This window comes from Aspergillus lentulus (genome assembly GCF_001445615.1).
Source record: "Aspergillus lentulus DNA, contig: Alt16, strain: IFM 54703, whole genome shotgun sequence".
Taxonomy (NCBI): Eukaryota; Fungi; Ascomycota; class Eurotiomycetes; order Eurotiales; family Aspergillaceae; genus Aspergillus; species Aspergillus lentulus.
The window spans coordinates 2,854,421-2,870,743 of NW_028322113.1; the positions used below are offsets into that span (position 1 = coordinate 2,854,421).

At 49.1% G+C, this 16,323-nt stretch overlaps 6 protein-coding genes across 6 annotated transcripts; 4 read left to right on the forward strand and 2 right to left on the reverse strand.

The window, feature by feature from the left end:
* Positions 1–240: 240 nt before the first annotated feature.
* On the forward strand, positions 241–1,538 carry ALT_8384 (putative mitochondrial GTP/GDP transporter Ggc1; the record flags this gene model as incomplete). Its single annotated transcript, XM_033561393.1, has 7 exons — positions 241–328; positions 385–422; positions 487–528; positions 596–709; positions 768–901; positions 961–1,138; positions 1,203–1,538. The coding sequence occupies 7 exons, from the start codon at positions 241–243 to the stop codon at positions 1,536–1,538; spliced, it is 930 nt and encodes a 309-aa protein (XP_033417284.1).
* Positions 1,539–2,253: 715 nt separating this feature from the next.
* ALT_8385 (uncharacterized protein) lies at positions 2,254–2,580 on the forward strand (the record flags this gene model as incomplete). The annotated part of the gene is made up of 1 exon (XM_033561392.2): positions 2,254–2,580. The coding sequence occupies one exon, from the start codon at positions 2,254–2,256 to the stop codon at positions 2,578–2,580; it is 327 nt and encodes a 108-aa protein (XP_033417283.2).
* A 454-nt stretch (positions 2,581–3,034) lies between these two features.
* Positions 3,035–5,070, reverse strand: hsp70 (molecular chaperone Hsp70; the record flags this gene model as incomplete). The annotated part of the gene is made up of 3 exons (XM_089600416.1): positions 3,035–3,161; positions 3,222–4,265; positions 4,301–5,070. The coding sequence occupies 3 exons, from the start codon at positions 5,068–5,070 to the stop codon at positions 3,035–3,037; spliced, it is 1,941 nt and encodes a 646-aa protein (XP_089455309.1).
* Positions 5,071–7,099: 2,029 nt separating this feature from the next.
* On the forward strand, positions 7,100–7,652 carry ALT_8387 (histone H2A.Z-specific chaperone CHZ1; the record flags this gene model as incomplete). The annotated part of the gene is made up of 3 exons (XM_033561390.2): positions 7,100–7,273; positions 7,338–7,347; positions 7,459–7,652. 3 exons carry the CDS (start codon positions 7,100–7,102, stop codon positions 7,650–7,652), a joined length of 378 nt encoding a protein of 125 aa, XP_033417281.1.
* A 627-nt stretch (positions 7,653–8,279) lies between these two features.
* ALT_8388 (SNARE domain- containing protein) lies at positions 8,280–8,980 on the forward strand (the record flags this gene model as incomplete). Its single annotated transcript, XM_033561389.2, has 4 exons — positions 8,280–8,290; positions 8,356–8,559; positions 8,616–8,709; positions 8,777–8,980. The coding sequence occupies 4 exons, from the start codon at positions 8,280–8,282 to the stop codon at positions 8,978–8,980; spliced, it is 513 nt and encodes a 170-aa protein (XP_033417280.2).
* A 646-nt stretch (positions 8,981–9,626) lies between these two features.
* ALT_8389 (uncharacterized protein) lies at positions 9,627–10,826 on the reverse strand (the record flags this gene model as incomplete). Its single annotated transcript, XM_033561388.2, has 2 exons — positions 9,627–10,730; positions 10,794–10,826. 2 exons carry the CDS (start codon positions 10,824–10,826, stop codon positions 9,627–9,629), a joined length of 1,137 nt encoding a protein of 378 aa, XP_033417279.2.
* Between the last annotated feature and the right edge of the window lie 5,497 nt (positions 10,827–16,323).

Genomic DNA, 16,323 nt, shown 5'->3' on the forward strand with positions numbered 1-16,323 from the left:
TTTCCGCTCGGAGAAGAAGAAGAGCGCAAGTGATGGACTGATTTGCTTCATCTCTCTATCTTCTCTCCTCGTCCGGAGTTCTGTGTTTCGTTCTTATACTTCTTTTAGAATTGGTTCTGCTGCCTGATTGCCCAGTAATCAGTTTAATCTTGTTTTCATTCCTTTCGCGGACATTCTGTTTTGTTTCCGCTTTTTTTTTTGCTCAAATCTTTCGGAACTTTCTCAGCAACTAAAAACAAAATGTCTCCTGCCATCGTTCAAGCCGGTGCTGGTTCTGCCTCTAAGGATGTCAAGAGAGAATCGGCGACTGCTCGTCTGCTGGGCTCAGGTATGTTCGCGCTCGAACTGGAAACCCATGATCTATGACTAACTTCCCAATCACAGGAACCGCCGGTATTGCCGAATTGATGGTTTTCCATCCCGTACGATCTCCCTCTAGCAAGACGCCACTCGATCATTGCATATCTGAACTAATTCGAAACTCAGGTTGATACCATAGCGAAGCGATTGATGAGCAATCAGACTCGGGTGAGTGACCGGCTTACTGCGACTGCGGGCGGGTTTGTGCGGAGTGGCTGACGGATACCATTACCAGATCGCATCCACCGAAGTCTTTAGCCAGGTCGTCTTCAAGGAGTACGCGACTGCTCCTATCGGACGCAAGTTCACCTCCCTCTTCCCCGGGCTGGGCTACGCTGCTGGATACAAGGTGAGTACAGACACAACCTTGCGGGGTCCGAGAGTCAATGAGCTGACAGTACTCGAAGGTTCTGCAAAGAATTTACAAGTATGGTGGTCAGCCTTTTGTTCGGGACTATCTCGCCAAGCACCATGGCTCCGACTTCGACCGTGCTTTCGGAAAGGGGACTGGCAAGGCCATCATGCACGCTACTGCTGGAAGGTCTGTCTATCTATCGGAACTTGGGGACTATATGTACAGCGTTCGCTGACCTACAATAGTTTGATCGGTATCGGAGAAATCGTCCTTCTACCCCTTGATGTTCTGAAGATTAAACGTCAGACGAATCCCGAGGCCTTCCGTGGACGTGGCCTCTTCAAGATCATCTCCGACGAGGGTATGGGACTCTACCGTGGCGCTGGCTGGACTGCAGCTCGTAACGCCCCCGGATCTTTCGCGGTATGTCCCTCACAACTGGGCTAGATCAATTATGCATGGATAGAAGACTGACCGCAGCATACAGCTCTTCGGTGGTTCCGCTTTCGCAAAGGAGTACATTTATAGCTTGAAGGACTACAACAAGGCCACGTGGGGTCAGAACTTTGTGGCGTCCATCTGTGGTGCTAGTGCGTCTCTGGTCGTGTCTGCTCCTTTGGACGTCATCAAGACTCGTATCCAGAACCGCAACTTTGAGAATCCCGAGTCTGGCTTCCGAATTGTGTCCAACATGATGAAGAACGAGGGATTCACCAGCTTTTTCAAGGGCCTGACTCCTAAGCTACTGATGACTGGGCCAAAGCTCGTTTTCAGCTTCTGGCTGGCCCAGACCTTGATCCCTGCATTCGGTCAGGTCGTCTAAAATGTACAGATGATTGGATTATTCTGAGCCTGTAATTTTTTGTTCGTCTTTCTTCAAGGGCTTTTCCGGTGTGATGATAAGCATTCATTCTGTTTTGATAGATTTGCTAGGGGTTATTGGGTAATCAAAAGAAAAACTCCACTTAATCTTCAAGTCTTTGAGTATCACAGACATCTGGAGAGGGTAGTCGTACTTTGATTTTGTGATAGATATTTAAATCATTGGATAATCAGTATGTTTGATTCACATAAGCAACTTGTCCAAGATAATAGTCTCATTCACATATCTAGGAGGAAGCGTGAGATAATGCAAGCACTGTCTTTCCAAGCTGGACCTCTTCTGTAAAGTGGTTATATGTCGAGGGTTGTGAACATATATGTCACCTCTAAGCATGAGAATTATTATTATTATTAGCCTCTTGTAGGGTGTACCAACGAGAGACTCTGATAAATCCTAGTAAGTAACTGCATTACCCAAGGATTTGCTTAGAGAGTGTAGCAATTTGGATGTACCCGTAGAAGAAAATGGATGTAGGTCTCATGCCACGTGACCTATATTTTCTACCTCCGCAATGAACGGATAAATCAAGCTCCAACCATAGACAGCTACAGCGTCACCGGATGGGATACGGTGTTTCAAGGCTGATACCTTGACGTTCAAAGACCAGGTCCACCAACAGCGAGTGCTATACCAACAACAAAGCAAGTCCATCACTATGCCGATCTACCTGATCTCCAAGTACGTGCACGCTGTCCAAATACAACGGACGACGTCCTGGAACCCCGCGGAACCCTTGAAGAAAGAAGACACGGGCTTGGACGCCAACATTGACATTGACATCGATACTAACAGCCGTGATCACAGATTTGCAGACCCCGTCTTCGCCTTTACGATTGGTACCTCCGCGGCGCTGATTCGGATCCGTCGCGAGGAACGAGAGAAACATCCTGAGCGGGCGGGGGAGATTGGGTTTGAGGCTATCGCAAAGACGGGGGCAGATCGAGTCCGGAGATGGTGGGCGGGTGATTTTGAGGGTTTATAATGTCGGTGTCTTTTCCCTCTTTCTTACGCATGTGGGGAGCAGATGATTTGATATAAGTTTGAGCATGATACCTGTACACTACACTACGCTACGATACCCGAATGATGGGACTCGAGCTCCCTGGCTCCATGTCCGGTGACAACTGATATTTTTCGCAAGAGTTATGCAGAGGACTTACGCGTAGCACTGTGTTAACGACCGGTGCACCTACGAGATATTAGGAGAAGTAGTTTTGATAAGATTCCATTGCTCATTAGTTAGGACTTTTCCCACCGAAGCATAATAGACAATCATGCATGGAAACAAACTAGAATCTATGCAGTCATCGCAAAAGAAAAGGATCCCGTAAATTCGTAAAACAAGACATGAAAGGAAAAGCAAAACCCATTATTGCCTGTCCAGATATCACAAGGCAAAAGAGAAGAAAGGAAAGAAACATCGCTCAGCTAGACGTTTAGTCAAGCTCCTCGGGGCGCTCCTCGACCTCGTCAGCAGTGCGGGTAGCACCACCGGGGGCGGCACCGCCAGGGGCGGCACCAGCGGCACCACCGTAAGCAGCGGAGATGATGGGGTTGGCAACACTGGAGCAAACGTTAGCATACGGTTGAGATGAAGATTAGAGGGAAATAGATGAAACATACCTCTCAAGCTCCTTCTGCTGGGACTCGTACTCATCCTTGGTGGCGGTCTGGTTGTTGTCAAGCCAGCTGATGATCTCCTCGACCTTGCTGGAGACCTTCTCCTTATCGGCATCGCTGATGTTGAGCTTGCCCTCGCTGATGGTGTTCTTGAGGGAGTAGGCGTAGGACTCGAGACCGTTCTTGGCCTGGATACGGGCAGCCTCGGCCTCATCCTCCTCCTTGTACTTCTCGGCATCAGCCAGCATGCGCTCAATTTCCTCCTTGGAAAGACGGCCCTTGTCGTTGGTGATGGTGATCTTGTTGGTCTTGCCGGTACCCTTCTCGACGGCAGAGACGTTCATGATACCGTTGGCATCGACATCAAAGGTGACCTCAATCTGGGGAACACCACGAGGCGCAGGGGGAATGCCGGTGAGCTCGAACTTACCAAGGAGGTTGTTGTCCTTGGTACGAGCACGCTCACCCTCGTAGACCTGGATAAGCACACCGGGCTGGTTGTCGGAGTAGGTGGAAAAGGTCTCGGACTTCTTGGTGGGGATGGTAGTGTTGCGCTTGATCAGAGGAGTCATGACACCACCAGCGGTCTCGATACCGAGAGAGAGGGGAGCAACGTCGAGCAGCAGAATCTCGTTGGTGGACTTGGAAGAGGTGTCACCAGACAGGATAGCAGCCTGGACGGCGGCACCGTAGGCGACGGCCTCGTCGGGGTTGATAGACTTGTTGGCCTCCTTGTTGAAGAAGTCGGCGACGAGACGCTGGATCTTGGGGATACGGGTGGAACCACCAACGAGGACGATCTCGTGGACAGAGGACTTGTCGATCTTGGCGTCACGCAGGACACGCTCAACAGGCTCCATGGTGGAGCGGAAGAGGTCCTGGCAGAGCTCCTCGAAACGGGCACGGGTGATGGAAGTGTAGAAGTCGATACCCTCGAAGAGAGAGTCGATCTCAATGGAGGTCTGAGCAGCAGAAGAGAGGGTACGCTTGGCACGCTCGCATGCCGTACGCAAGCGACGCAGGGCCCTTGCATTGGTGGTGAGATCCCTGTTTATAAAGGTTAGTATTAGTTCGAACGAAACAATAGGGGAAAAGGGGGAACTTTCTTCTTGTGTTTCCGTTTGAATTCATTTACGAAGTGGTTAACAAGACGGTTGTCGAAGTCCTCACCACCCAGGTGAGTGTCACCAGCGGTAGCCTTGACCTCGAAGATACCCTCCTCGATGGTCAGGAGGGAAACATCGAAAGTACCACCACCAAGATCGAAGATCAGGACGTTACGCTCGCCCTCAGCCTTCTTGTCAAGACCATAGGCAATGGCAGCAGCAGTAGGCTCGTTGATGATACGGAGGACGTTCAGGCCGGCGATGAGACCAGCATCCTTGGTGGCCTGACGCTGGGAGTCGTTGAAGTAGGCGGGGACAGTGATGACAGCGTTGTTGACAGTGCCACCGAGGTAGGCCTCAGCGGTCTCACGCATCTTGGTCAGGACCATGGAGGAGATCTCTTCAGGAGTGAACTGCTTGGTCTCGCCCTTGAACTCGACCTCAATGATGGGCTTGCCGCCCTTCTCGACGACCTTGAAGGGCCAGTGCTTCATATCAGACTGAACCTCAGCATCTTGGAACCGACGACCGATCAGACGCTTAGCATCGAAGACGGTGTTGTGAGGGTTCATGGCGACCTGGTTCTTGGCGGCATCACCGATGAGACGCTCGGTGTCGGTGAAAGCCACGAACGAGGGTGTAGTACGGTTACCCTGGTCGTTGGCAATGATTTCAATGCGGTCATCTCTGAAGACACCCACACAGGAGTAGGTGGTACCCAAATCAATACCGACAGCGGGAGCCATTGTGAAGAAGTGAGGAGGGGTTCGTTAAGATAGAAAGAAGATATAGGTGGAGCGTGAAGGTAGAGTTAGGAGAAGGTGGTTACTGTACAGTCTCTAAGGGAGGAAGGAGAGAGACAACAACAGGATGGACAGTAATTCTAGTAAGAAGATTGTGTGTGAGAGAAAATTGAGTCTGGGAGTGTCTGGGAATTGTGCGAAAGAGATTGATATAGTGGAGGGCGGTGAGGTTGAGCTCCAGCGAAGCTTCTAGCAGGAGGGAGCTTCGATGACCATCCATCGTGTTCGATGGGCTTCTATCAGGGAAATTAGCTGGATCGGGCCAATTCTCCAGGTGTCGCGATGATTGGTGTCAATTCAAGAACCATCAGGTCATGTTCTGGGCCTTTCCATTAGTTTACCAGCGGTTTCTCGACGCATTGGGCTCTATGTCTTGCAAATCTGGTCTCCAAGCATCTGGTGGATGATTGATTCCGTGAGTATTTTTTTCCTTTTTTAGGCTGCAGATGGCGGGGTCGCCGGATGACGTAACAATCTTCCGATTTTTTCTTTTCTCTTGTCTGGCTATTACTTTCACTACCTTCTATCTATCTACAGAACGGTTTTGATGATATTCAGCATTATAATCACTATTCAAATCAATTCACTCAAGAGACAGATTGCCTCGTCATGATGACTCTTAGCGGAAAGCCTAATAGTGCGCAGTTCCGTGGCAGAGACTCTCGGTTTCCGCGAGTGTCTTTGGTGGGGGTATGGAGACTTCTGCCCGTTTCTTTCATCTACCAGTCTGACCTTCACCAGTGCGTGACTGCATCATAGCTAGGTACCTTATTGTGCCACCAGAGTAAGACACGCCACCTGGAGAGGACTAGCTAGCTCTGGAAGCAGTACCTGGAGATAGAAGTATATCACCCTCCCACTATCTCCGTAGTTCATGACAGCTTCAAGGTTTCAGTCTCTAAAGATTCTATGTTTGCCATTGACAGGTTGGCTTCCCTGAACGACCTACATAGCCCTCAACTCTCTCATCCCCATACTGGAGAAATTTTCCCTCAAGCGCTTGGGCCCTGCCTGGCGGATATTCTGATAATGGAGCACGGAGTACCTCTCAGAGGTATACTGATGTGATATTCATTACCTTCAAGACCGATCTTCGGTTGCCATGGTAACTGAAGGAGATCTCACAGTCTGCTCTTCTTGCAGCCACTCCTCTCCATAGATACAAGCCTTGATTATATATACCCCTATGGAGAACACAGGGATCGAAACCTTCCCAAAGACCGTCACTATTTAAACTGAGAGCCTAGTCCGGGGTTGTCCAGCCAAGGAGATCTTGTTCGAAATTGAAGTCCGACTCCTTTTATGACTGTCTCCGACTGTGACCGTTACCTATCAATTGACTACAGAACTTTCTTGAGCTGAAGTTTGTACAATACGGCCAGCACTAGAGGGATGATGGGCTCGTCAGGCATTGAAGCATTTAGAAGCATTAAGACATCCTCCTGATATTTGCTATCTTGTTTGGCCTGCAGAGCAGATAGCATTAAGGAGACGATTCACAGACCATTAGCTAGTTAACCCAGAACTACTTAGGATAGGAGTCTCAAGTACGGAATACTCCATCTGCGTTTATGCTGCCCTTGTTGAGCAGGGATATGAATTCCATGAGCCTGAGGCCTCAAATAATCAATCCTGAAAAGGTATAGCGCATTACAAGAAAGAGCTGTGCTGATCAATCCTGTGATCAGCCAATCAGCGCCCGGGGACTCGAGGGACGGGTCTTAGGTGCATCTCCCTTGCGGCTGATGTGTTTTTGGTTTCCTGTCCGCAGCTCTTGTTGTTATCATTCCTCTACGAGTATAATTTCCATCCTTGCACTCCGCACAGTACTTAAGGACATTCTGCACTTCCCTCTCAAGCTCACTTTTGGAAGTCTCCTTGCAATTCCTTCTTGCTTTTTAAAACTTACTCATTTTTGTCACCTACTCCTTGCCTAATATCTGTATTCCGAGGCACTTCGAAACAAACCACAATGGGCGACAACCACCTGGCTACTCTCAGCAATGATCCTGCTGCCAATGCTCCCGATGCGGCCGCTGCGGATAAGGGCAAGGGCAAGGGAAAGGGTAAGGCTGCTGATGAGCCTACCCTGGAAATGAGCATGGACGAGGAAGAGGACAGTGATGAAAGCGAAGCTGAGGAAATGGTGAGTTCGCATCGCCCCATGTGATGTACTACTCAGACGCTCAAGCTAACTCATCTACTCATAGATGGCGGACGGTATGTGGCGTTTCAAACCAATACTCCCTTTTTCTCTCTTCTTTCCATTTCTGGAAGACATCGGGGGAACTATTTCAGATGGCTAGTCATGCTAACCTAACCTTTCTACAGATGATGACGATGATGACCACGACAATCTTGAACCCATCTCTGAAGAAAACATCATTTCTGGAGGTCGTCGGACACGAGGCAAGACCATCGACTTCCAGGAGGCGGCCGAGAAGCTGAAGGCCGAGGATGAGATGGACGACGAGGACGATGACGATGAGGAATTCCAACCTAACGACGAGGACATGCGCGATTGATTAAACGACGTCTTATGGAGCCATCGAAATATCCTGGGAATGGGAATTGTGAATGGGAAGGCAGGCGCAGGTTCATTGGGGGCTTTCTGTTTCTATTCCAGTTAAATCATTTCTTCTTCGAGTATGCGCACATACTGTGACGAAACGAATCTATTGATACTAAGCTTGTAAACGGTTTCACCCCGACGACAAGAGAACCCCAACCTACTATGTGATCAGGGTGCTAATTTCTACAGCCCTCTTCCCATCCTATCCTGCCATGAATACTGCAGCAGCTGTACAATTCTAAACCTATGAAATCAGATCTCTTATTTGTCGGTCAAATCATTTGGAGGCCCCTAGAAATCATTCAACATTTCGTGCATCGTCACTCACGTGCGGCGGTTGAGCGAGTCACAGACACCCAAGTGGCAACTCCGCCGTGTTGTTGTTTCGATTGCCGCAAGCAGATCGCAAAGCTTCGTCCAGACGATGCAGTTCGGAATATATACAAGCTAATCCTGCAAACTCTCCATATTTGAACACTGGTCATCATGCGCACAAATTAGCTGGCGGTGAGAATCTTCGTCAATCGGTGTTCTCCGCGTCTCCTGATTTGCATCATCTCCCAGTTTACGACCATCTGTTATGTCTTCACGGTATGACCGACCAACACTAAGTATGGCGTTCCTGGATATCTCGGAACTAATTTGGGTTCTTACAGATTCCCACGTTCTTCGCTTCATCAGCGCGATCCCCGCGCTTCCTCTTCTCTCTTCGATTCCTACGGAGGTGGTTCTCGACCCGCCAGCCGCTCACCGGCCAGCGTGGGCGGATATAGTTATGGAGGCTACTCAGCCTCGAATACCGATGGGTACATGAACGGGGGCTCCACAGGTGGTTTCCGAAAGGCCACCCCCAATGCGAAGTGAGTCTTGCCCGCAAACACAACTCTCAATGCCGGTTTGATGCTCATGGGTGAAGGGGCCAATATTCCGACGCAGTCCTCGACCATCTCGAATCGCAAAATGACGCTCAGGTCGAGGGTATCAGTGCGAAAGTCAAGATGTTGAAGGATGTGAGTCCGTCGTTCTTGCTGTTTATTTAGAGCGACATCACGAACGTGATACTGACACTCCGGCCAGCTTACACTCGCCATTGGCGATGAAATTCGTGATACATCTACCATCTCAGAGCTAAATGATGCATTCGACAACACTCGCGTGCGCCTCCGTGGTAACATGACTCGCATGCTCCGAATGGCCGAGCGTACGGGTGTCGGTTGGCGTGCATGGCTGGGTTTCTTCCTGGCTGTTTTCCTGATCTTCGCATACGTGTGGCTGACTTAGGCCCTATATCGGACGGACTGCCTACGATCTATACTTCCTGATACCTTAGTCTGGCGACATTCCTACTTCGCTCGCCTCCACAGCGCAGTGCACTACACCATGTACCCCTTGGCCTACGTCTACATAATAACTCACCCGTGGGCATACATAACTTACTCCTTGTAATGTCTTCTACTTCACTGCTGCATAGTTCATTCTGTGGCGTTCTCCGGCGTTGTATGTTGCACACTGTACCAAAGCCATACTGAACACTGTTGTTTTGCGGCAGTCTACTATTCATTCTTCTCGGCAATGTCATGCCACCATTTGGCGCATGAGTTGATATGGTCTTGAAGTGCATAAGGGTGGCTCATGCTATCCATTCAATATTGTAATATCTTGCTCGCATGACATGTATGTATATACAATCTCATTGGGTAGGAGCAGAAATAGACGGGAAGTTTTATCTTATGGATGTTATGTCTTCCGTTCGCTTCTAAATCATGCAGAATCAAGTTGCGCGTCCAATGAATACCCTGCACCAACTCCGTCCCGTTGATGAACCGAGACCTCTAAGCCCAACGCCGGAATCCCCGATAATATAAACAGTGAATATGCATACTTAGTACCTGGCAGCCGTAGCTGTCAGTTATCCGGAGGATCAGACTCATTCAGGACTATCTCTTCCACTACGCCGCCTTGGAAACCGTCCAAAGCCACTCTGGCGGCTTGCCTGGCTTGCCAACGAGGCACGGAGATCACCGTCGTCGAACATCATGCCACTAGAATCGAACGCGTCGCCGCCGCCGCTCCAGCGTTGTAGAAATCGTGTCTGGGCTGGCGTTTCCCGGCTGCGATGGGCGGAAGGCGGTGGCAGGCCACGGTTGCTCGATATACTGGCTCGGAGACCCTGTGCAACAAATTGGTCATGCGAGAAGCTCTGGTCATCTTCTTCGTCGAACTCGGCATCAGTGTCGGTATGCTGCCATTCTTCTTCCTGTTCCGATCCATTTTCCGCTGCCTCAGGAACCTCGTCGTCCAGATCACGCTCCATCCCGAATGCATCTTCGCCGTCTTCTTCGACTACGTCGCTCATGTCTTCGCCCTCGTAATCATCTGCTGCGCTAGGGATCTCGTCGTCCAGATCGGCTTGGTTGTCAAAGTCACCAGCATCCTCCACATCCTGCTCAACTTCTGCATCATCGTCGTCGTCGTCGTCATCGGCGAACGCTTCAGGAATATCATCATCTAGATCCCGCTCCATGTATACATCCTCATCCACGTCCTCGTCTTCTTCCAGACCTTCCTCCCCTTCCTCCACAAGCCCGTCCGCATCCGCATCGGGAATATCGTCATCCAAATCCCTCTCCATGCCCGTATCATCCGCCTGGTCATGCATCGGATTCCCAAACTCGTCCAAGCCGGGATCAGCCGCAGCCGCAGCCGCAGCAGCCATCTCAGCCGCCGCGGCCGCCAGAGCCTCCTCCCGCTCGGCCTCCTCCTCCTTCATACCCAGCATGGTCTTGGAGCATCCCGCCGGCTTGATCCACGAGTGTCCGAACGAAGCGATGTTGTTTTTGCGGGCGCGGAGAGCGCGCTCCTCGAGCTGCAATGACGATAGGCTGTTGCCAGGGGTAACTACTGCTCGTCCATTCGGGGCAGGGTGTCCATTGCGACGTGGGTGGCCGTGCGGTGGCGCGTCCCCGGGCGACTGAAGGTGTTGATATGAGGTGCGGTGGAATTGAGAGGAGCCGAACCAGAGTTCATGCGACTGTTTGAATGGATGTTAGCTTTTTGTATGACGGGCTCCCAGTGTAATTGGAGATTAGCATACGTCGCGCGGCGTAATCAGAGGCAGAGACAGCATTATTCGTGATATTCTTTTTTCCTGCCGAGTGAAGCTTCTGTCGTGGAAGACCTCGGTGCCCAGGGCTGGTCAGGTCCAGCACATACAAAACCTCTTGTTTTCTGCAAGAATATAAATGATCCTAGGCAAATGATTCTTTCAAATCAACAGTCGATTACACGCCAACCGCGGTCAATTGGTCTTGTATATCGAGTGTACTTATGACTTGTTCAAATGAAGAAGAGCAAGTGCGGAGAAGAAAACGAAAAACAGAAAACAATGAAGCTCCACTATCGCGCGGGGAACCTTTTTCTTAGTATCTCCAAAGCCAAAACAATCCAGCTATCGAGTCCTTGAGTACAACAGCCAAGGAGAGTCGAAGATGAGAAGAGAGAATGAAGAAGCTGAATCTTTGAATCCAATCGGCCGCGGTTTCGTTCATCAATCCCGGTTATGACGCCCAGCATATATTAGAAGTAGCAAAACTTCACAAGCTTCATAACATATACGATGATATCATATACGGAGTCAAAGGGTCTTGTGTCAAGATGAAAATTTTGGCATCAATATCACTAATGTGCTCGATTTAACTACTATAGAATCTAGATATATATGCTAGCAGCCTTTCAGGTATGCACACTGCATTGGAGCCTCGTCAACCGTCGACTCATGATTGCAGTATATTCTAGTATTTGGACAAAAGGCTCGTATCGTAAGAAAGAAGTAACACAGGTCCCTATGAGATCAGGCCAGTAGTAGCTCTTAAACGAACTATCGGCAATCTCTGGAACTCTCGAGCAAGTTAGCTCAGCCCATAATTGAGGAAACGTGCGGACATAGCCCGATACTGAGATTGCATTGTCTCACTGCAATGTGCCTGCAGACAATCAATTGCAATGCTTCAGCAAAGAAGAACCATCAGATCATGGGGGCAGGTATTCCTAGCTCAATTGTGCTGCCTTTGAGGAAGAGATCATTCCACGAAGCCCATTTCCTCCATCACGCGAATCTTTCAAGAAGATGAGTAAAGGGGTTCCGCTTGGGAGCGCGCTGAAAAGGATCACAGGTGCAAATCCCACGAGCTCCGAACTGGAAATAATACTAGCGGCGAGATTCGAAATGGTTCCGTTTCAGTTCGAAACTGCCGGTGATGAGATCTGACCATCCATGCAGCCCACGTGTCAATACTGCCCTCTGCCTCTGTAGCGGTCTTTGAACTTTGGCGTATGTTCCGCACAGTGCCTCGGAGCCTGGTAAGAGTCCGATTTCGGGCGTTACAACGGGCTTTCCGCAAATTCCCGAACAGTTGCAGTCTTCCGCTCCATCGACCACATCACTTCCGGTGAACCCAAAGCGGACAAGACTGGTCAGGAAACCACGGGATTTTCCGGAAGAAAGCAACATTGGCACTCCGCTGGGTCACATGATGCCACGGTAATTTGCTGTATCGTATCTTACCCGAGAGACCGATGGGAGAGACCAGATGAAAATAGAGGACAGCTCACATGCTGAAGCGTACTACAACATGAATGAGGCTGCCGCTAATTGGCCTGTCTGCTCCTGCCAGGCCCATTAATTATTTCCCAGGCTGCATTGTTTAGTGAATCCCTTAATGAGTCGACAGTTGTGAGTCACATTATTGAGTCTGAGTAGTCTTCGTCTGCTTTCGGAAGTCACCATCATAGCCGATATGATTCGTTCACCCTTCCCGTGTGGTATATTCTTCGTCTGGAGGTAGCATGATTCAAGTGGTTTCAATCTGAAAAGGGAAAGTGCCTCGTTAGAAGTCCATCAATCGGCCGAAGGGTCCTGCCATTTATTTGTCTGTCGCAGAATAAAGGCGACAGCATGCTGAGATGATCGACGGATCATAGTGAATTACAACTCATAATCGAGTGAATCGTAGCTCTTCACCTTCGCTATTGCATTTGTTCGCCATTATCGACGAGTCGAGAAGGGGTAATCATCCAGTTTCCCCGATGCATATTGGTACTGATGGGTGGGAAATCCCATATGTTGAATGCATTGCGTGGGCGCCAGGTAGCCTAGGTATGGAGTCGATACCTGAAGGCAGTCGTTTCGTGGTGTGGTCGCCGCTGCCGACACTCAAGAGAGATTGGAAATCGATTGATTTATGTATTATTATTATCATTACATTTCTTCAATTAAACTCTTATCGCGCGTGTTTGAGTCGGGATTGACAAGCCCACGCTGGCAAGTCCGAAACTCAATCATATGGAAATTAGCAGGGATTACGATGCATGCATCAGTGCATCCTAGTGCGTACCGCTCGTATTCCGGGGCGCTGGTTAATTCCGCCACGCCTATTGGTCGGGGCCATACACCATCAAGGGGAGGAGGAGGGGAGGGACCGAAGTAAGAGTGGGTTTTCCCCAGGTGAGTATCTCAGGATCCTGGAGTTCATAGTCCACAATCCCACATAGCCATGAGCCACTACTGAATAGGTACGGAATAATGGATTATTACGGAGTACGGATTGACCCAGACCTGATCTGAAATGAACAAAACCGTCGAGAGTAGTGGTACTGGAGAGTGATCTTTGGTACATCGTAACAGAAGAATATGGGGTTCGGAGCCGAATCAATGACATATGGGGTAGATTATGATTTACATTGAAGCGCGATAAGCTGCTTGATCATTTGATGACCTCAAAGAATGAGATGGCATAATTTCAACAAGCCAATCTGCACGCGGTTTGATTATCGTTCGGAAGTCCCGACATCGGGGGTTGTTGCCTAAGGACAGCAGGAATTAATTTGGGGAGGACGGAGGAAGGGGAGGGGAGAGGAAGCAAGGGGATACCATCCAGGACGGAAGAGGTAAGGCGCTAGCTTGGCCGTTGTCGGAAGTTGTGGTTACAGGCTTATTCTGGCGGACATTCGACTCCCAAGGCTCTAATGGAGGGCAACGGACCAACGGTAACTGCTCCGTGCCAGTAATTTACCCGGCTTTGCTCAGCAATTTGGATCATGAAACTTATCGTAATAATACATAGTCGGTACGAGCTTGTACACTCACGTTATGAAGGCAGTATCAAATGTTTATGCCATACCACTCACTCTGCCTTTTGAAAACCAAATCGCATACCTCTATTTACTGAGAAAAATCTACTCGGTATAATATGGTCAATTTTCACTAATGCTTAGCGTGGGATACTTCATACTGGCTGGAATGCAACATAGTGTGAGTGAGTGTGATGGTTTACGGCACATATGGACAAGAGCCAGCCACTAGTCAGCATTCAGCATTAATAGCGCCAACACCAGGGCCTGAGTTAAGGCTGGATTTCAAGGCCATCTATCGCTCAGTGCACGCCGTTGTCGGCCGGTGGCTTCCACCAGAATCCTTCGGGTGCGCCTTTGAGCTGGCTTGCAGTGTCGTGCATCCTATTAAATTATTATTCTCTTGTCCCTTTCTCTCTTTCGGTCTGTCCCTTCTTTCTTCCGATGCCTACACTTTCAATTTGCCAATGAGCGCTCGATCAAAACCTGGGAACATCCCTTCTGCCTGCCTAGCGGTAAGGCCATGTATAGACACCCAAGGTACCTTAGATGATTGAAATCCTCAACTGGAGGACAACCTTAGCAACTAAATCCTTGTACTGCCCCACATAGCGGCACCCGCCCAGTTGGTTACCGGCCATGCGGCCCTTCATGCTGCTAAGGCTAATGATAGTATTAAGACTGCAAGTTTGCAAGCATCTCAGAGCTGGGATCTCCTTGGGAAAGGGTAGAAGCTTGTCGAAGTCTCGAACAGTCATTGCCCCTTTGCATAGTGCATGAAATTGACTATACGTGGACGAATCAACCATTCCCAAACTGGGTCTACTGCAGTGCTCTCCGTATAGGCTCTCCAATATTAAAGCGATTGATATGGGAAGTCGTGCAATGGAATCGTTTTAGATTCTGTCACCTTGCCTTTTCACACAGGAGATGTGCAACAGATGCCTTCTTCTTGTCAGTCCGAGGAGTCAACAGAAGCGATGACAATTAGACTGCCACGAGGCAGACTATAGTACGCGCCAATGACTGGCATGAAATTTGTACATGAGTATTCACATGGCTTTCAGTGCTGATGGATGGGCTTGAGGGGAGAATATTACTCCAAACCGGGCCAGTCATATCCAGATGAGCGTCCCGAGGCAAAATCCAATTATCCAATTAATGTTGAAGAACGCACTCCAGGTGTTTATAAATATGTCCATCCTGAATGGACCATAGCCATGGATGGATACAGTTCCAAACGAAACGCTGTATTGTATCTCGGCTCGGGTGGTAAATCAATTGAACCAAACTCATGCGCTAGCGTCGTCTTCTTTTGCTTTATTTTTTAAGAATAATCTACAGTCAGAAGCTAAGGCCCATGTGCCCCACCGGGTTTGGATCTTGACGTAGTGAAAACCTAATCTTTTTAGGCCAAGGTTGAAAAGCCTCTCTTCTGATTGGTGAGCGATGTCTTATCTCTGTCCTGCTGGAACAACCTACTAAGGTACTGCTTATGCTGAATTCCCCTCCTCCATCTTCAAATTTATAGGACATGATGCACTCCGTATGTCCGAATTTCTATTTGGCATGGATCACAGAATCAATGATCTTCCTCACGACTCGTATTTGTAAAACATATTTAATCATTTGGCAAATGCCGAGAATGCTCCTCTTCTGCTCTTGAGTTGTGTACGGAGTACTCCGTGGGTTAAAAGAACCACCATCTCACCCGAAGCGGGATTGAACGGGCGCGAAGGAATAGCAAATGTACCTTTTCCGGCGAGAACTACCGTGGACATCAATTCTTCAAAGGAAAATAAATGCAGTAGGGTTCTTTTGTCACAAGAAATATGCACACATCGTACTATAGATTTTGCTCTGTTTTGTCCATGTCGCCTGTCATCCTACTGTACAGAGTAAGGGAGTACGCTAAAACACTGGATACAGTGCCTTGCATCCTACCCATAAAACTAGATACCAGATAGTAAATGATGACAAACTGCATTTCGCCACGATGGGAGTCCTTGACATATCCCAGTTCCCCAGTAGCAAATTTACCTTCTCGCCGACATTGATAGTCCTTCTTACTTGCTAGGTACTTAACGGTCATCTAACAGTAGCGTTCTTCAAATTTGGCACACTAAGAGCAGCCATACGGAATAATATAGTTACCTACTCACCAGAAATTCCCAGAGTCCAATCGACAATCCGTGCATTCGCCCATCGGAGTCTCGAGGTGGATTCCCCGGACCTCTCCCTCCCGTACGGTATCAGTGTACTCCGTATCGTTCGTTACTCACGGAATTTACCCTGCAGGCTTGGTCGTCCCGCTCCACTGCCTCTGGCTATTTCTCCCCCCATCTCCTCCTCCCCCTCCTCCTCATTTTATTTTCTGATCTTCCTTTTCTCCTTTCTTTCTTCCTTCTCTGCTCTCTTACCATCACTCTCGAAGTTAGACGCTGGGTCAAACACCATCTAGACTTCCCTAATCACCCTTAGAAACCCGCGTTTTT